The sequence below is a fragment of the Pimephales promelas genome, chromosome 13, assembly GCF_988280905.1.
Source record: "Pimephales promelas chromosome 13, fPimPro1.hap1.1, whole genome shotgun sequence".
NCBI lineage: Eukaryota > Metazoa > Chordata > Actinopteri > Cypriniformes > Leuciscidae > Pimephales > Pimephales promelas.
Window position 1 is genome coordinate 23,869,218 of NC_142781.1, and position 21,125 is coordinate 23,890,342.

The 21,125-nt window shown below is 37.0% G+C and overlaps 2 protein-coding genes across 2 annotated transcripts in view; one reads left to right on the plus strand and one right to left on the minus strand.

Annotated features, from left to right (window-relative positions):
• Positions 1-1,543: 1,543 nt before the first annotated feature.
• Positions 1,544-21,125, minus strand: part of fndc1 (fibronectin type III domain containing 1) — a 37,252-nt gene continuing 17,670 nt past the window's right edge. The window contains exons 13-22 of the mRNA XM_039693549.2: positions 20,968-21,079; positions 20,541-20,873; positions 17,020-17,184; positions 10,984-11,220; positions 9,199-9,307; positions 3,497-3,576; positions 3,376-3,405; positions 3,038-3,199; positions 2,705-2,827; positions 1,544-2,577 (exon numbers count right to left, since the gene is read on the minus strand). Coding sequence (XP_039549483.2) covers positions 2,462-2,577; positions 2,705-2,827; positions 3,038-3,199; positions 3,376-3,405; positions 3,497-3,576; positions 9,199-9,307; positions 10,984-11,220; positions 17,020-17,184; positions 20,541-20,873; positions 20,968-21,079 — 1,467 coding nt within the window. The 3' untranslated portion in view covers positions 1,544-2,461. The remainder of the gene's footprint in view (positions 2,578-2,704; positions 2,828-3,037; positions 3,200-3,375; positions 3,406-3,496; positions 3,577-9,198; positions 9,308-10,983; positions 11,221-17,019; positions 17,185-20,540; positions 20,874-20,967; positions 21,080-21,125) is intronic.
• otofa (otoferlin a) overlaps positions 19,212-21,125 on the plus strand; it is a 78,650-nt gene continuing 76,736 nt past the window's right edge. The window contains exon 1 of the mRNA XM_089118684.1: positions 19,212-19,510. The gene's annotated coding sequence lies outside the window, so the exon portion shown is untranslated. The remainder of the gene's footprint in view (positions 19,511-21,125) is intronic.

The window sequence follows — 21,125 nt, forward strand, 5'->3', positions numbered from 1 at the left end:
AGCCATTAATGGGATTGTTTAACAAAGTTAGATGCCTCACATGTGTGGTTCTCCACTAAATTAAAGGGAAAGGATGTTTTTAATGTTTTAATTCCCTGTAAAGATTCATTCAGACCTTCATTGTGGAAGACCTTTATTACAGAACACTACATTTGCATTTACATGTCACTGATCTTTGATAATCGCATACCTTGTGTATATATGCCACATATGTCTTATAATACCACAAATACACAATTAGGCCTAAGTGATAGCAAACAGACCTTTTCGTTGTCAATCTATGACATTGGAAACTGCCTGCAGTAAAATTATGAAAAAAAGTAGCTTTAATCCGCAGCCAATCAGCAACCTCAAAAGTTTCATTGACTGTTTCTGAGTCCATTATTGCTTTAAAAAACGTAAATAAAATTTGTGTTGTGTTTGACCTTTTTCGGCTTAGTATAAAGTCGTCATTGGGGCAACTGTAAACCTTAGATATTTGATCATGGTTCCCTATGTGGCAATATCGTGTGGTCATTGCGATGACATGTTGCTCATGTTCTCCAAACCCACAACATCTTCCATGTTTGTAAATATATTTGCCACAAGATATTGTTCCATTGCACGCCACATCTCTTTTGTAGAAACAGTCTCTCTCTCACCCACTTCCTCTTTTAACATCTTTAGCAGATGTGTTTGTCCGGTCTCATTTTGCTCTCTCTCTCTGGCAACCCACTACAAACTCATTATCTCTAAAGACCGTTCCTCTTACAAACCATGAATCGATTAATTCTGAACTTGCAAATGGCCAAAAGTTTTAGATTTTTACTGTTTCTCATTGATTTGTGATTTGAGCTCTATATATGTTGACTGAATGAGGGCAAGTTAAGAACCGTTATACTCTTAAAATGGATGGAAGATCTTCTCATATTTATCTGTTGTTTAAAAATAACCATTACACCCAACTCTGGAAAAACACTTAAGAGATCCCTTAGGCATGTGGATTATTAGGAGCCAAATAAAACATCAATGGGTTTTTTATTTAATGATAATAAACTATTGTACTTACAGATAGGAAACCTTGGCTTTCACTCGATTTGAATCCATCTAATGCCAAAGTGAGACGCACCTTTCTAACAATGCCAGAATACATGGATGGATGCCAGTCATTGAGGTGGCATACCATCATTTTTGTTTATTTTTCAATGATGGGAAAGAATTCATTCTTTATCTTGTGCAAAAGATGAGAATAATAAATAAGATAATAAAAAAGGCACATAAAGTGCAATAAAATTTATTGCATGGTGTGTAGGAGGAAAGGACTTTCTATTTGTAATTTTGGTATTTGTAAAGTTATAGGCTTTGAAATGTGTCAGAATAAAGGGTTATTGCTAAAACACTTCATCCGAAATAGATTTAGAAAAGGAGGATAAGTTATTACCACCTATTATTATGTGGAAAGCCCACCACAGTGGCATGACCACAAGCACATACGTTTCAATCAGAAAGAATTCAACCGGTCTTGACAATGTTCTGGATATATAAAATTAATTAAGAAGGTGACTGTAATATTTCCCAGATTTGTATTTTTGACATTTATTGTTTTTTTGTACTCTGTTAATACATTTTGCATTTTAATTTATTTGTACTTTTTTCCCCTAGAAATATAGCAGTGTGAGTCTTTAAAGAAGGTGTGATTTGAAAAGTGGTTCGCAGAAATCTGTTTGTGATCAATATATAAAATATTATTCTTTACAATTATAATATAATGAATCACAGACTTGGTGTGTAATGAACAGAAGTCTGTGGCACCGTATTATTTATCAAAGGGAGATGAAGATCACGTTACATTTTCTCCATAGCACCTTTATTCAAATCTGAACCTTCCTGAGCAAATAAAAATAGTTTTTTTTTTCAATCTGCCCTAATATGGGCAATACTTCCATGCCAACTTTTGTTTAAAAAGAGGGTAATACAAAAATGTAAGAGTACAAAACCTCAGCAAGTTATATAAACAACAGCAAACATCACTCCGATAAAATTGTTACATCATTGCAAATGTCATATTTTTGTTCTCAGATATTACGAATTCATTTGATCTTGTGCTTTGATATTTAACAAGCCAAAAAATGTTTCTTTGAAGTTACTGTAAGATAAATATTCCAGGTGAAGTTGATGGGAAATAATTACTAATACAGAACACATGAAAATAAAACACTGTTAATAAACTCAAATACACATGCTGCAATTTCCTCATATACAGACTGATTTTTTTTTTTTTAAAAGTGCTTGATATCGAATACGTAGAAATATTAGTGTTACTCAAAGTACTATATTCCTTCCATCAGAAGCAGATGCTATAGGATTTAGGTTTGTTTGCCATGGTGAGCAGTAGTTCACCGCTGTGATTGGCTGGTAGATATAGGAAGAGAACACATGGTATGTGATTGCCTGTGGAAATGTCCTCTTGGAGTTCCCCCTGTTACCACTTTCCAGGGATTGGAACTCCACATTCATACCAGCCAACGAAAGGATGTGGTGTGCGCCTGCCAATGGCCCCGAAATTCACTGGCTCTTGTCTGTATGAGCGATAATATCCTGAAATCCACAAACGGCATCATGTTACAATGCTGATTGATCACCCCCTTAAGCGGCAGTGAGCAAACACAAAGATTTGAGGCATCAAGTGAAGCCAAACTACAGAGCATGCTCAAAGATGTCGTACCTTGAGCTGTTGGTAGGTTGAGGGAGAGATTGTGTGGTCCTGTCCTTCCATCTAGATAGGAGTCGACAAACTGGCAGTGGTCCTCTCCGTGGCCAAATGTATCAGCGACGCTGTAGAATGTTTCTAAAATGGAAAACATTTGTAGCTTGAGTATCCCTTTGGACCCAAACCTCAGACAGTGCGTTGAGTTTAGCTAAGGGAAACTGTGGTTTGGATTGGATACGTTAGGCTTTAAGGCCAGCACTTCAAAAAAAGACTGCTTCATATTGCCGACACACTAAGCAGTAGATCAAAGTTTAAATGTATTATGTTGTTAGAAAGGAAGGTCGGTACCTCTCAGTCCATCTCCCATGAAGATCTTGTAGCGCAGTGAGTTGCAGAGGACGACACCTACAAACTTTTTGTACCAGGTGCGCTTGACAAACTGACTTCCTTTACAGGTACTGTGGGCTGGGTTATACCTGAATGAGAATGGGACCCAGATAGGCTCCCCACCTAGAAAGGGAATTCATTTTAGGTCATTACATTTAAAAAATATGAAAAAAGGGAACAGTGGTTCTTATAAAAAGACCTGGGACACCAGCACATCAGCATAAACAAGCTAGTCTTTTTAGCACATGAAGAGAATATAAAACATACAGGAATATAATGCTTAATGATGTATCTCTTACCTGGGGGTCTCTCTATGAGCAGGGGATCATCTAGTTTAAAGAAAACACAAATTTAATTACTATTTTTCAAAACATTTTAAACCAACAACCTATATGTGGGTTCAGACAAGAGAAGTCTCACCTGACTCTGTGACGTATGTTAAAGTTTCACTGAGTGGCCCCAGTCCAAAGATATTCTTTGCTTGAACTTTGAAGTAATACCTGAGAACAAGAATAAGAACATACACATATAAAATCTGCCATATTAAAAGCATGGTTTGCTGTCATGAAGAGACTATTTTCATGAAAGCATCCTATGTGTACATCTAACACGCAACTTAATTTACAATGAGAGCCAAAGGATTGTATGATAAGTTATGGAGGAAACTATAAAAGGGAAAGACAATTAAAGGAAAGACAACAATTATAGGAAAAATAAAGGCCACGAAAGCAAAAGAGACTGGAAGTTAAAAGAAAGAAAAGGAAAAGGAAAAATAGGAATAGACAAATAAAGGGAGGAGGAAAAGAAAGGAAATTGTGGGACAAATAAAGGAAATAAAATGGATGAGAAAAAAGAAAATGAAAGCAAAATCGGGAAAATGAAAGGAAAAATTTATAGGAAAACTAAGAGGAAATGAAAGGAAAGAAAAGGGGTAGGATAAATGAAGGAAAAGAAAACTTTGAAGATTAGGAAAAGGAAAAAAGGAAAAAGTGAATCCGAAAAAAAAAAAAAACCAAAAAAAAAACAAAAAAACCCAAAGGCATGTATAGAAATGAAAATAAAATTAAAATGTTGAAGAGGAAAAGAGGTTGGAAAATAAAAGGAAAAAGGAGGGGAAAAAAGGAAAAGGAAAAGCCACAGTTAGAATGTGCATTTATAAAATGCATGAGAGGAAATTATAAGAATGAGCTTCTGGCTAAAAGAAAAGGCTGACAAGGAATAATGACAAGAAGAGGCTGCATGTCAAAGAGGGTGCACAAGAGAACAACACATCAACATGGAATTTCCAATCTGACAAAACCTCTATGTGACAAATACCAGACCACAAGCCCTCATTCTGACTCTGGCACATCCTTTACCTCTGAGGATAAATTAGACAAGCAAAAAAATTAAACCAGAGAACTTCTATGAAGTACAAAGGGCTGAGCTAACAGCACTGTTCTGCCTGTGAGAAGCTGTTCAGTAAGCTCATGCTTCACTTAGTTTAACTCAGGACCCGTTTAATGACAAAATCAGCACTGCTGGATCAAATTAGCACAGCCACGTGGAAACTCTGACCAAAATAAAGAGAAAATGGACAATTACAGTCAAACTGCCAGAGGGAGAGTGATGGGAGGGGGACCTGTCATATTTCAGTGAGGATGTAGATGTCCATGTGCAGTGTTCCTTGTCCTTTTGACCATATATTACTAAGAATGAATGTGTGTGTGTGTATACAGTATGTGTCTTATTTTTCCTTAAATCTACGAACCATAATTCTTCATGGAATTGATGAAAGCTCCAGTCTCGATATGGCATCCAAGTGGTTTGTCATTGTTGCTTTGACTAAGAAGGAGCTGTTATTGTTCACAGTGTGGGCTATTTACCTAGTTCTAAAAGCTATTGCAAATCATTCATAAAACTTATCAACACTTCATGTGTGAATTATAAAGTTGTCAGTCACTGAGCTCGGCTGAGAGGCTATAATAACAGAGGTTTCTAAATGAATCCCAGGGGACAATAAAAACAACTTCATCCTTTCATTCCACATTTGATCTATGAACCAAACATCTGTAATGAGTGCATTTGCATTCAAGTGTTTTCTCAAGGTAGTGGAGGAGAGAGTCTGCCTGCCTGGGAAAGTGTACAAAACAAATGTCAATCAAACCTGGGGTGTTGCACACAGCTGCCTGCATTTATGCATGTGTGAGTAACCATTGTGCAGGAGTAGATGAGATCTGTGGATGATTTTTGCTTATTCTGTGCTGATTTGAAGCTAAATCTGTGTTGGGAATACCAACTGAATAGGCAGAAAACATTTAATAAACAAACTTGCATAAGGGATGTGCAGAACTTTCTGAATGCGTTTCAATTTTGTGGAAATCTGTAGAACACCTCATGGGTGTCGTAATGCACCACTGAAGGCATGCTGCTTGGTGAAGAAAGCATTTAGAAGGGTCTGGTAGACAGAAATTACTTCACATCCTTTGGAAAATGTCCAGGCAGCCCATAAACACCTCCTTTATCTACTGTTCCTATAATTTGTGGGTAATAGCAATATAGCAAAATAGCAACTTCTTTAGTAAGTAAAAACACAACAACTCTTTTATGCTTCTGTGTTTTGGAGGGTGAGGAGAATAATTATTTATAATTAAATCATTATTAGGACTCTCAGTCTAAAAGATCTGATTTCAAGAAAACTAAATAATACACCTTTGTGTAATTATTAGATCAGGCAATTTTGTTGTGGATGAAATGTATGCAACAGTTCTCTGCAACAGCCCTCTACTAGTCATCTACTAAAGTACTCTTCAACAGTCCTACTAGTCCTCTACAAAAGGCCTCTACTAGTCCTCTACAAAAGGCCTCTACTAGTCCTCTACATTAAAAAAGTCCTCTGCTAGTCCTCTATAACAGTCCTCTACTAGTCCTCTACAACAGCCCTTTACTAGTCCTCTACAACAGTCTACAACAGTCCTCTACTAGTCCTCTACAACAGTCTACAACAGTCCTCTACTAGTCCTCTATAACAGTCCTCTACTTGTCCTGTACTAGTCCTCTATAACAGTCCTCTACTTGTCCTCTATAAGTCCTCTACTTGTCCTGTACAACAGCCTTCTACTAGTCCTCTACAACAGTCCTCTACTAGTCCTCTACAACAGTCCTCTACTAGTCCTCTACAACAGTTCTCCACTAGTCCTTTACAAGTCCTCTACAACAGTTCTCTAATAGTCCTCTACAATAGTCCTCTACACAGTCCTCTACAAGTCCTCTACAACAGCCCTTTACTAGTCCTCTACAAAAGTCATCTACAACAGTCCTCTACTAGTCCTCTATAACAGTCCTCTACTAGTCCTCTACAACAGTCCTCTACTAGTCCTCTATAACAGTCCTCTACTTGTCCTCTATAACAGTCCTCTACTAGTCCTCTACAACAGTCCTCTACTAGTCCTCTACAACAGTCCTCTACTAGTCCTCTATAACAGTCCTCTACTTGTCCTCTATAACAGTCCTCTACTAGTCCTCTACAACAGTCCTCTACTAGTCCTCTACAACAGTCCTCTACTAGTCCTCTATAACAGTCCTCTACTTGTCCTCTATAACAGTCCTCTACTAGTCCTCTACAACAGTCCTCTACTAGTCCACTACAACAGTCCTCTACTAGTCCTCTACAACAGTCCTTTACTAGTCCTCTAGAAGTCCACTACAACGGTCCTCTACTAGTCCTCTACAAGTCCCCTAAAACTGTCCTCTACTTGTCCTCTGCAACAGTCCTCTATAGCAGTCCTCCACAAGTCCTCTACAACAGTCCTCTACTAGTCCTCTACACTAGTCCTCTACAACAGTCCTCTACTAGTCCTCTACAACAGTCCTCTACTAGTACTCTATAACAGTCCTCTACTTGTCCTGTACAACAGCCTTCTACTAGTCCTCTACAACAGTCCTCTACTAGTCCTCTACAACAGTCCTCTACTAGTCCTCTACAACAGTTCTCCACTAGTCCTTTACAAGTCCTCTACAACAGTTCTCTAATAGTCCTCTACAATAGTCCTCTACACAGTCCTCTTCAAGTCCTCTACAACAGCCCTTTACTAGTCCTCTACAAAAGTCATCTACAACAGTCCTCTACTAGTCCTCTATAACAGTCCTCTACTAGTCCTCTACAACAGTCCTCTACTAGTCCTCTATAACAGTCCTCTACTTGTCCTCTATAACAGTCCTCTACTAGTCCTCTACAACAGTCCTCTACTAGTCCACTACAACAGTCCTCTACTAGTCCTCTACAACAGTCCTTTACTAGTCCTCTAGAAGTCCACTACAACGGTCCTCTACTAGTCCTCTACAAGTCCCCTAAAACTGTCCTCTACTTGTCCTCTGCAACAGTCCTCTATAGCAGTCCTCCACAAGTCCTCTACAACAGTCCTCTACTAGTCCTCTACAACAGTCCTCTACTAGTACTCTATAACAGTCCTCTACTTGTCCACTACAACAGTCCTCTACTAGTCCTCTACAACATTCCTCTACTAGTACTCTATAACAGTCCTCTACTTGTCCACTACAACAGTCCTCTACTAGTCCTCTACAACATTCCTCTACTAGTACTCTATAACAGTCCTCTACTTGTCCTCTACAAAATTCATCTACTAGTCCTCTACAACTGTCCTCCACTAGTCCTCAGTCTAGTCCTCTACAACTTTACACCTTTTAAAACGTTAGGGTCAGTAAGATTTTGTAATAATTTTGATAGAAGTCTTTTATGCTCACCAAGACTGCAGTTTTAGAAATATTGTGAAATATGAATTACAATTTCAAAAAACTCTTTTCTATTTTAGTATATTTTCATATATTCCTGTGAATTTTCAGAAGTCATTCAATATCCTTCTAATATGCTGATCTGGTGCTCAAGAAACATTTCTACATTATTATTATCAATGTTTAAAAGAGTTGTGCTGTTTTTTTGTGGAATGGCATGATTATGTCTTTACTGTCACTTTTGATCGATTTGATGCATCATTGCTAAATACATATATTGCTATCTTTCAAAAAAATGCAAATGACTTTTGTCAAACTTCCATCTGGGTTTGATTGATCAGTTCCTATCTGCTCCAAAGACTGAAACAAATATGTGAAACTGAATGGATGCATTAACGAGTTATGACATAATATGACAGCCCTACTATTATATATTAGTCCCTTGCTCCCATGACTTAACCTGTCTTTTACTGAACATATTCAACTACATCTTAGATCAGTTATCATGTCAGAGATTGTTTAAGACTTAGAAAAAATTGTTTGGAAAAATGGACATCTCCAAAACTATTCCTAGGTGATGTTGCACAACAAGGGGAAAATAAATGACCCATTCATATAAATGTATGTCCAAATAAAGGAAGTGGAAATGATTTTGTAGATTTGTATACCAGCAAGCCTTCATCATATTGTTGGATTAAGCATGATTTAGGAAGGTTCCCAAAAGATCTTCATTGAGAATGTGTTCCAGTTGTCTTTTTGTGCAGACTGATCTCATGAAGTACGTGTGTATGACACGCCAATTCGTATTTCCATTTTTGGCGTGCTATCAAGACGCATAATCGCTTTTCAGCGTGTTTATGAACGCCGTTGACGTAACGTTATATAAATATATGACTTACCTGACCCCGTCCCTAAACCTAACCGTCACTGGGGTTAAAGGCATTTATGACTGTTCCCTTACCATCCTAGGAAAGAAAAAGATATGACTTACCTCAACCCCATCCCTAAACTTAACCGTCACTGGGGTTAATGGCATTTATGACTGGAGATTTGACGTCGTGTACAGACACGTGGAATGACGCGGACGTTAATGGCGTAGACATGCACGCAAACATGCGGATACACGCGGATAGCTAAAAATGCGTAGAGATAACACGCCACTTGGCTCGAAAGTGGCGTGTATGTTTACGCAAAAGTCATGATGTCATGTTGTTTTGTGAGACTTTACATGCAAACTTCTTTGTATTCAATTTCAATCATTGCAGATTATATAAATGAATGAACATATGAATGAATGTGCAGCAAACATGCAAAGCATGTAAAATAGTGAATGAATTGATGGGATATGTTTGCATCTGTGTGCAAGAGTCCTGTCATATGCTGGATCGCACCTGGAATTGGGCTTGAGGTTTTCAACAGGAAGGTGTGTTCCACTTGATGGTCTGGTTGACCATCTGTTGTTTAGGACATCGTCATAGGATGCACTGTGTACCATGTAGCCTATAAAAGAGAGAGTAAACTATTGAACCGTGCACTATATAGATATGCAAACAGATTCAAATAAATGAGGATACATTATGTCATGTCTGTGCAGGGATTCTTCAAAATAATCCTAGTTCTTTATTACGTCATGGAAGGGCTAAACTCCTGCCAAGGCAGCAGGATGTATATAAAGCATATGTGCGTATTTTCCATCCTTTTAAATGAAAGAGAGAGGCGGTGCAGGAGTGAAGCTTTATGAAAGAAGGGAGGATAAAGTAACATACATTTTTAATAAAGGAGATTTGTTACATAAATTACCATTTAAAAGTTTAGGATCGGTAAGATTTTTAATGTCTTTGAAAGAAATCGCTTTTGAACATTTATTTGACAAAAAAATCTAGTCTAAAATATTTTAAAATGTTATGTATTCCTTTGATAGCAAAGCTTAAACAATTACTCCAGTCTTCAATGTCACATGATCCTTGAGAAATCATTCTAATATGCTGATTGAAGAATCTTACTGTCCCAAATTTCAGGTGGTATATATAAATGCGTATTCAAACACATTTAATTTTCAATTTAAAATGATAAATAAATATGCTGAATTTGTTCATGCATTAATAGCAAATATAAATGCTTTTAGGTCTAGTTAAAACTATGTAAATCAACATAAAAAAAACTGTTCAGTAACATGAGATTGCCTTGTAAAGTTTTATTCAAGAGCATGTGGACTTTATTTTTCATGTGTTGAAAAAATTGCACCATTCATCTAAGCAACTTTATCTGTTGACTGTTGGCAGGGAATCCCCTGAATTTAAAACTCCTTACACATCACATCTTGACACTAACAGTGGCTGTGGGAATTGCCTCTTTTTATGTGTGAATCAAGATGAATCTGTCAAGGTCAATAATGTTGGAGCAGTGTTGTTATATATTGCTTTGTGTTTGGAAATACAAATTAAATGAAAACCAGACAGAATGTAAGACAATTCCATATAATACACTTTTACAGATTTCATACTTCAGTATGTTGTATTTCAGAGCACAATCTTGCATATTTTTTACAAAGCACACACAATCCATTTCAATCAATTACTGAACAAGTCAAAATAGTGCATCATAATAATAATAATGAAGCCCTCCCAACACAGCTTCTTTCATGGAAAGTATCAATTTAAAAATGCCAGCGCTGTTTGCCTGCCACAATTAAAGGGATAATTCACCCCAAAATGAACATTCCGTAATCATTTACTCATTCTCATATTGTCCCAAAGCTGTATTCATGTTTTTTTTTCTGTTGAACACAAAATAACACATTTTGAAGAATGTTGGTAACAAAACAGTCTTGGTGGCCACTAACTTCGAAAGAATGGACAGGGTGGGAACATTCACGACAACACTGGAGTTTCTAAAATTCTCCACCCTGGCAAAAGTTTCAGTTTCGGTTTCAGTGACCGGATACTGCATTTAGACCAACAGCCAAACCGCATAGAAAAAGTGGCAGTTTTGATAATACCTGTGTTCGTGTGGACAGGGCCTTATCCTAAAAATCAAGCCTTCTCAAATTTAACAGTTAATTACTCATTTGTGATTTAAATTCGATCCCGATCCCGAAAGAAAGCTTGTAATTTTATTTGAGCAATTGTGGTCAATTTTCAGGATTTTTAAATGAACTGTTATAGACTGTCACTCACCAGATACCATGTCATCTTTCAGTGGAAGTGCCCAGTCCAAAATCACAAAGGAGTGACAGCCCTCCATAGCAACCACGGTGACATTATGGGGCTTGTTTTTGGGTGGCTGCTTTTGATTAAATGATTGTTGGTCCTTCTCCATCAAGTCTGCTAAGACATCCACTTGCAGATACTCCAGAGCCTCAGTGAGGGAGCAGGGAGCTCCAGGGTCCTTACGTATGTAGTTTACATAGGGAGCTGAGAGCAGGAGGTGAGTGAGGAGAAAAAGAGAAAAGCAAAAGATGTGATTTGAAGAAATAAAGAAAGGCAAATACATTTTCACTAAGCATTTGACAATTTAAGTGATAATCTGAATCCCTGTCATAATATCTTATAGTATTTGGTTGCTTTAATGGCAACAGCACAAGTTTGTGTAAAACCTGAGGATCATGTTTTCCGGCATGATAGGAGATTATCTTGAGCTTGACTGGAAACCATCTGAACGTATAAAGAGTCAATTCATTTAATTGAAACATTTGTATTCTTTATTTTGCATCATAACGTTTCTTTGCTTTGAACTTTTCCCAGGTTTACACAAAACAAATCCCAGATTTTCAATTTATTGTGTACGCTACCGTTCAAATGGTGGGGGTTATTAAATAAAATAAAAATGTAAAGACATCTTTTATGCTTACTAAGTAAAAATGGAAATACCGTCAAATTTTGTTTTCTTTTTTAATATAGTTTAAAGTTAAATGTATTTTTTTTTATAGTATAGATGATTTTTTAGCAGCCATTACTCATGTTTTTATTTTCATATGTCCCTTTAGAAATCATTCTTTCATAAATCATTTCTTATTTTTAATGTTGAAAAATTTCAATTTATTTGAAATAGAAGCCTTTTGTAATATTTTAAATGTCTTTACTGTCACTTTTGATCAATTTAATGCATCCATTCTGAGAAAAACAAAATTGACTATAAACTTTTGAACGGTAGAGTACATAAATTGCCTTTGGCTTTCAATCTGTATGTTTTATTAGGTACATCTAGTAATACAAAAAGGATTGCAAAACATCCATGGACGTTCGTGCAAACTGACAACAAATAACTTGGAAGTACCGTTCAGTAAACATTACATTTCTGTTGAGTTGTTTGCATTAGCTTGTTGTCCTAGTTTAAGAATGTACCCAATATAAGCTTGCTCGTGGTTGCAGACAATAAAAGCTTCAATTGTTGATATTTTGCTGTAGACTTTTCCTGTTGGCTCAATGAAATTTTGTTATTTCTGTCGTTGAACCCAGTGCCAGCTGGATCCACAGCTGTGAACACTTCCAGAAACCCCTGTCTGATTTGGCCACAAGATTCACACCTGGACCTAATCAAAAGCTCCATGTGATGTTGAACCCTGATACAGAACAAAAAACACACTTCTGTGCATGTGCCTCCGGAGTGACCAAATGGGACTCACACACACAAACAAGCTGCATTGAGTGCACTCGTTACGGGTGATAAAACCAAAACCACAATACAGTGTGTGAAGAGGAAACCGATGGGGAGAAAAACTGAACAATGCATGCTAAGAAGAGTCAAGACATATCTTCTAATATTATTATTATACAGCACAAGGCTACATTTTTAGTTTTTTATACGCACAGAAACTGCTAGAACCTGTATTCACACCTACAGAACCAAGGTGTGAGCAAACCCAACAGAAGCAGTGTGAAATACATTGGATTTTTTGGAGTATCTGGAGAGCAGAGAACACCCTAGGATATAAAAACCCATAAATATTCAAAGACACGTCTGAGGCTTGGGCCAGAAGGAAGCCTCTCTCAGCTGATATCAGCACATTTAGCTCATGTCGTTTTATTTAGGGCTTCTATCTTGACATGTTTCACTGTTTAAATGGCTTGCATATGTGTAAGTGTGAGCTCAAAGTCTAGAGTGTCAGGATTTATTTCTCCACGCATTGAGGATAAGACATTTTACCAAAGAGTTGTGTTCTCTGTGTTGGTATTTATAGGTATGAAGCTTTTTTGGTCAAACCGGACCAGGGAATGTTGATGTTGAAGTGCTTCTGCTCAATCTATATACTGGCTCTATCATTCTAATGTATGACAGCATCCTCAACTCAGTTTTACTCTTGTACCCAATAGTAATACTCGCATTATGAGGCCAAATCCTGTAGCCACAGCCTGTAACATGCAGTATTTCTCTACAGGCACAGCTTGGTTCCTGGGTTCTTTTAATAATCATACGTTTGAATTTGAAGATCTCAGCAGTGCTTCTGGCTCCAGTGGTCTAAATGGTGCTGACATCTCTGTTTCATTTCAAAGTTCTGCTAGGCAAAGTCATTCTAATACAGTAATATAAATGCATTACAATCACCAACCTAGGGACCATAGAGGGCCTCCCTCATAAAACAATGAAGAGTTGGCTAATAATGTTTTTCTCATTCTTCTGCTGTTTTCCTATGCATCTAGCCAGAGAAGTTGATGTCACATTTCTGCCAAGACAAGCACATCAGAGGAGCCGTGAAACAGCAGGAGTTCCTGGATTGCTGGCTAATTACCAAAAACAGAACGGAGGTAGTGTGACCCCTGTCTTTTCATAATACAGTCATTACAAAAAATGCACCTTAATCAGTGATACCTGACACATGTCCATTGTTAACCATAGATTTTAAACAGTCAATCAAAAAGACATTTCAAATGAATAACATTATATAACATAATATGAATTTTTCAAAATAATAATTTAATCCCATTTAAATATTTAATTGCAAACATTGGACAATCGAAAACATGGCTATAGAAGCCAATAAAATATATTTTTTATTTAATTTTTTTTTGTTATATATGAGCTTAGCACGGAGGCGTTTTGCATTTACTTGAAGAAAAAAAATCTACTCTGTTTTTCTGAATTAACAAGTTAATTATCTCAGAATTACGAGATAATTTTTCATGGAAAAAAGTTTTTACTCTGTTTTTCTGAATTAACGAGTTAATTTTTCATGAGAAACAAAGTTTTTGCTCTGTTTTTCTGAATTAACGAGTTAATTTTTCATGGATTTTTTTTTTTGCTCTGTTTTTCTGAATTAACTAGTTAATTTTTCATGAGAAAAAAGTTTTTGCTCTGTTTTTCTGAATTAACGAGTTAATTTTTCATGGATTTTTTTTTTTGCTCTGTTTTTCTGAATTAACTAGTTAATTTTTCATGAGAAAAAAGTTTTTGCTCTGTTTTTCTGAATTAACGAGTTAATTTTTCATGGAATTTTTTTTTTTTTTTTGCTGTTTTTCTAAATTAACTCGTTAATTGTGAATGCAATACGCCTCCGTAGGCTTAGATACTTACAATAGCAAAGTGAATTTCCCTTCTGCAAGTGCAATACTGTAAAGTCAGTGAGGGCAGAACTAAATTTGCCTGATCACTAGCCAAAGCTCCAGCTCAGCATAACCATTTCTGAAACTCATCTGGCAACTGGCACAGTCTCTGCATGCAAACTGGACCTGATACAATGTTCCAGAGCTAGTTGTATAGCTTGTGGAGATTTAAGTTCGGAAAGATGGAGTCTGTTGAACCTGATGTTGAAAGGCTATTACTGTCAGTCTTGGTAAAAACTTGACAAAGCTTGACTAGAGTAAGGTAAGGTTGAAATAGGATTGCAACATAAAACAATTGCATTAATTTATACAATTGGGATGTTTAAACAAATATGAATTATTGTTTGAAACAATATCCTAATAGCCTGTATCCTATAATATAACCTTTATCCTCATAACACACTTTGAGTATTTGGGAAGGTAGCCCAAACCCACAGACATTCATCCATAATTTATAGAGTGGAGTCTAAATACTTTCACTCAGGCATTCTCAAATATTTCCTACAGAAGCTCCCCACATGAAACATCCTGAGAGCCTGTAAAGTCAATGGCCTCTAAAATGGTCTCTACCAACACATGATATGTGGTATTTGTTGCGGGTGTGAGGGTTGACAAGTTTAGTTACACTGTAGCCACAGCGGGGAGACCCCTAAAAGTAGAAGGTAAACTTAGAGTAACATGATCCAAATGGGGAGGGTGAAGGTAAAGAGATATCTTTTGTTTTTCCCTTTTTACAATACTCTACCATTCAAAAGTGTGAGGTCAATAAAGACATTTTTCAGCAAGAATGCATTAAACTGATCAAAAATGACATTTTGACATTACAAAAGTTTCCTATTTCAAATAGATTCTGTACTTTTGAACTTTAAATTCTTAACTCAAAAAATGCATTAAGGTTTCCCCAAAAATATCAAGCATACTGATTTCAAACATTGATAATAATAAATGTTCGTAAATAATAGACCTTCTGTCGACGTCACATCTCCTGTTCCCTCCTTAAGGGAACGAGGGTTACATTAGTAACCGAGACGTTTTTTGTGCACCAAATCGGCATTTTAGAACGATTTCTGAAGGATCATGTGAGACTGAAGACTGGAGTTATGATGCTGAAAATTCAGCTTAACAATCACAGGAATAAATTACACTTTAAAATAATAAAATAGAAAACGTCTTGGTTACGTATGTAACCCTCGTTCCCTGAGTACAGGGAATGGAGACGTGTCGTCCAAATTCGTCAGGGAACTCCCCGATGACACGTTGGAGTTCCCAGCATGAATTAAAATTGTAATAATATTTTACAATATTACGGTTAACTGTATTTTTGATCAAATAAATGCAGCTTTGGTGAGTATAGACTTTCAAAAACTGTAAAAAATATTTTACAGTAACAGACCCCAAACTTTTAAATGACTAGTGTACACATTTACTAGTAACTTCTTGATATGGCACAATTTTCACAACTGTCCCGGAGGTCAAATCACATAAATGTTTGCTTATTTTGTATGATAGACCCTTTACTCTTGGCATTAACATTTGTGTCATATCTTGATATTTTTAGCTGGACTGCATTCACACCTTAATCTCAATGTATTTTCAGTGTGGCTGGATTGCATGATTCAAAATTGGATGGGTAAAAAATTCTTTGCAAACCCGTTAGTAGAGGATGGTAATGGGTCTAGAAGCGAAGAAATGAGGTGAAAAGTTTAAAAGCGCTCTCTATTGTGAGAGAAGTTTGATTCCACGTGTAATAGAGTGAAATAATTTGAATCGAGTGAGATAATCACAAGAGCGTGTGATTGTTGTCTTTTTCACACTGCGAGAGCAGAATAATGAAAAGAACTTGCAACACAGGACTTTAACGACTCAGTCTGTCAAAGTGACATGTTTATTTACAGCATAAACTCATTTATTACTTGTGTAGCTGAATGCCGATAATGAAAACATGTCTGCATTTACATCTTCATTAAATGTGGTGAAAATCTATACCAGACACCTCAGGATGTAGTTTCGGTGATGCAATCACAATCCGATCAAACTGTGTTTTGTGTGTATTTATGTATATTTGGCATGGGAGTCAACTAAAAATGCTAGGTGTAAAAGCATACAAACACAAATTGATTAGGCTTAGGGAACCAACAATTTTAGCAATGATAAAAGTTGGGCAGCTGAAGAGTCAGTGCACAACAGTAGAATATATAGTGCAATGATAATGATAGAACCTTTGCAATCTTTTTGGTTATGAATTTATTCAAGTGCTTACAGAAGAACCGTGTCTCTTTTTTGATTTTTTTTTTTTTAGGAACTCAGCTGATTGAGTGAAGTTTGGAAAAGCATTCCACCACTGAGGGACAAGAAGTATTTGCATATAAATCCTACCTAAGGTCAGCTGTATGCACATTTTATTTGCTGCTTACAACATCACCAAGGGAATAAGCTGCATTTGTAGGCCAGATAAGTTTCCTTCACATTCACCATTCAACTCTCCAGTGCCTCACATCTACAGGAAATGGTGTGGTGATTGGAAATAAATTAACTGTGAGTGGCCAGTTGTGTTTCCAGAGTGGTTCAATCTCAACATGCTATTGCTGAGTTTGGAACCAATAAGAAAATGGATTAAAGCATTTTATACTAGAGTACTAACTGTTGTAGTGTGTAGTAAAGCAAATATATTACCTGTGAACCGTTTCTTTCCAGCCACATCAAATTCAGAGGAAGGGGTGTTGTTAAAAGGCCGTGTCTCAAGAGTGGGAGCCAGTGTTGTAGGAGTCTGTGTTGTGGGAGCCAGTGTTGTGGTGGGAAGTGGGACTGGGATTGTGGTGGTCTCCACAAAAAGTTCATCTGTAAGATGAAGAGTTGCAATTAAAAACAGAAAGAGTAAAAGTCCACAGGATCCAACCTCACAATGGCCCAAAAGTATTTGGATGGCTTAATATTTTATATAATACATAGGCATCCAAATACTTTTGGGGCATTGTGAGGTTGGATTCTGTAGTAATGCCCTTTTAAGTGTCAAAAAAATGTCCTTTTTCTTTTGTAGTTAGCACAACACTTTATTAAATGTTGTTTTAAAAGTTAAGTTAATGTTATTGCTCTCACTATTCTTTATGGTTAATATACTCTAGCCCAGGGATTCCTGTCACAATGAGGAGATTACTTTTTGAACAAGCCAAGGAATTATTAAAACTCTATGTAAACAAGCTTGTCCCTGAAGGCAACTTGGCAACAATGGCTGTCTTGTGTTTAAACCAGCCGAATTACATAACAAATGATTATATAAGTTTTTAATCAAGAAAGGTCATCCAAGTTTGAGCATATTCAATCACACAGATTTTCGCTTTGCAACTTATAAAGCCACTTAGTATGGAAAATGTAGAAAAAAATATAGCTGCAAGCAGCCATTAACGGGGTTCAAGCCCTTTAAGGCCTTAAAGCGCAAGACATATTATACAACAAGCCTGTAAACACCTAAATCATTGGCGAAAAATACCATTTTCTGCAATTTCAGGTCATTTACAATATTGTTTTTGAAACCTTTATAACTGTTATAGCAACACCTATAGCCCATTCTGCATAAACGTTTGCATGCTTGTTTAGAATCATTTTTTGCATATGCTTACATAATTTTGTGAAGTTCTGAGTTTTCGTTTAGAAACTATAGGCTTTTGTGTACAATTGGCCAAGCCCATCTCTGAATGACCCTGTTATAGCTATCCAAAGGGAAAAGCTAAAGTAAAACATTTTTGTGATTTGATTGATAGCAGTGGTCCTACAGGCAAAGTTGTTTAGAACGAGGTATGAATATCGTGTGCATGTGTGAAAAATCACATAATATACATACATATATATATATATATATATATATATATATATATATATATCATTTACGCGCTTGAAAAACACAATGGCGTTACGGCACCCCCCTTTCATATTTCTCACAGTCCTCTATGGCCATGTGTCAAACAGGTCCAGGGAGTTTTTTTTTCTGTTTCTGAACCCTGTTCCTAAAGGCACACCAACAGTGCACATTTTGGATGACTCCAGACCTGTTATCTCTGGTCTAATGAGCAAGTCTGGGAAGTCTCTACTAATGAGCTTGTAGGAGCTATAGGGCTATTGATAATGTTACTTAATGTCATGGTTGTATGTAACTACTGTCTGCACTCCCCCCTGTGGTAAGGGGAAGGAATTGAACCCCTTTTTGGGGACTTCCTGAAGGTAGCCATAAGAAAGATATAATTTAAAGGGTAACTAAACCCCTGGTCAGAGCCTGACTCCACCCATTGGCAATATTTGAAAATGCTGAAAAAGTGGGCAGACCCCAGCGGAGATAGAGGGGACGAAATAGATGCTAAAACACTCTATCCTGATCGTTTTCAATACTCGCAATTCCAACTGCTGACTCCCTACAGTGGTTTTGACGACACAAGATGGTTTTTATACTGCCAAGGGCGTAGCTCGCGTGGTGAGCTGAAACCTGCGTACGTCACGAAGTGCGGAACATCCAATAGAAAAATTTAACTGCAGTAGCCACCGTTCAACCTGAAGAGGGCAGCACTAAGACGTTTTTACACCATATATTGTAGAAATAGAACACTTTATAAACAAATGTCAAAAAAGTTACTCGAATCAATGACTAGTATTAATAATGATCCATTCTTACAGATCATTAACTAAAAAAAGTTGGTTTAGTGTTTAGTTACTCTAAGTTTTTTTTTTTTTTTTTTTTCCTCCATCAAGTGTATTCTATCAAGTAGTGCTCCATACTCCAATCCAGTAGGTGGCGGACAATGCACCTTAAGTTGGTTTGCCAACCACCATTTAAACAACAGAAGAAGAAGAAGAAGAAGGTAGCCATCTTAAACAGGAAGTGATGTGGCAAGGGCAGAGAGACAGTTTTTTGACCTACATTACACAACACTGTTTGTTTTGGAGCACCGAGTTTTGTCTTCAAGTTTTCACCTTTTTGTTACAATAAAGCTCAAGTCTTGTTAAAACAGATGTAGCATCAAATATACTTTCCCTCACGGAAGTGGCTTAAGAAGGAAAGAAGCCACTACATTAAGTTAAAAAAAAAACACCCAAGAAGGACATGCAGGCATGCGGTAGGCCCAATCAAGGCCTACTTCTGGAATGATCAAGCCATCCAATGAAATTCATCCAATGCGTGAGTAAACAAGGGTGAACTTATTTCTAAAAGCTGTGGTTGAAAATTTTGGCTTTGATCAAAGCATGGTACAAGAAGCTGATGCTTATCTGTACATTGTGGCCTGCTGATTCTATGGAAAGCTGGATACTTGATTGTGCTTGTTTGTGTCAAACATGGCTGTTGAAATGTACAAAAATGAAAAGGATTGAGTTGAACAAAGCATTGGATCACTCAGTTCTATGCGTAGGGGAAAGCTTGGTGTGTGCACACGTAGGATGAATGAAGTAAAGGCATTGCTTGCTGAGGGTTGTGATGTGGAATCAATAAAAAGAAGTGCAGAGATATTTTTTTTAACTATTTCAGAGATGAGTTGAATCAGGTGTGTTTGTTTAGGAAGAAAGAGAGATTTGTAGTGTTAGTGTGCTTCCAGGAGTAGGGTTGGGAAACGCAAATATGAAGCAGGGTTCTAAGCTAAGGTTTAACTTTTTCCCAAGGAGCACGTGTGCTCCTAAATGAAAAAATGTAGGAGCGCACAAAGAAATTTTGGAGTGCATTGAAAATTTTTCAAGTAATAGAGATGCCAGAGATGCGCTAAACTGATGCCAGTGGTTAGGCCAATGTTGCTATGTCAGACTGATTAGGAACTTCAAACAAACACACCAAGTGTGTACACTTCTAGGAGTAGATCAATCAACCTTTGAAATGACAGTTTCCTGCAAACGAATGTCTCCAAAAACTCTGATCACAGACAGATCCAAAGCATAGCAGAAGTTATTCAGACATAAGAGGATATCCTTTGAGGTTTACTGTGTACATCCTTCCTAACTCACATTATCTTCGGAATACTGATTCTAAATTACAGTGGATCAGGTCTTGTGGGTACCAACAACATGCCTGTGACAAGACTCATTATATAAGAGCCAACTTTAGTCACAAACTGGGCCAAAAAATGTACAGTATATTTTGCATCATTTTTGCATTGACACACATTACACCATTATGGGAAGGACATTATGTGTTTTGTGTGGCTGCAAAGAGTTCATCTCACCTTCAGAGTAGCAGTTAAGTATTCCATCAGCATCCATTATTGGGAAACCATTCATATCCAGTCGGGAATAAAGTCCAGGTGGACATGTAGGCTCAGCAGCTAATGTTGATGGCTCCAATGTTTCTGTTACCATTTGTGTTGTTGTAGGTTCTGTTGTTGTTGTAGTTGAGGTTGTAGTGGTTGTAGTCCTGGGTTTAGGGCGGTCCAAGCCCACAATGGGTTTTCCTCCAACAGTAAGATACTTGTCACTTGGATTAATCACAGGTCGACTGTCCCTTCCATTACCAAATAATGCTAATCCTTCCTGGTTTACAAGTGGGGTGCCCTGGTCATCTAATATAGCAAAAAGAGATAAAAGTCAGTTTAAAACATGCTGCTCATTTTTATAGTTTTCTATAGTATTAAATTAAAATGGTAATCCACTTACCAAAGATAGTCTTTCCATCCTCTCCAAGAATAACTTTTCTGGGTCTTCCCCTTGAATCTTGAAGGACTCTTCCGTTTTCATTCATCAGGACACCCTTATCCAGATCTACAATCTAAAAGAGTGAATGAAACTTCATAAAGGAGAAAAATCTTTTCTTT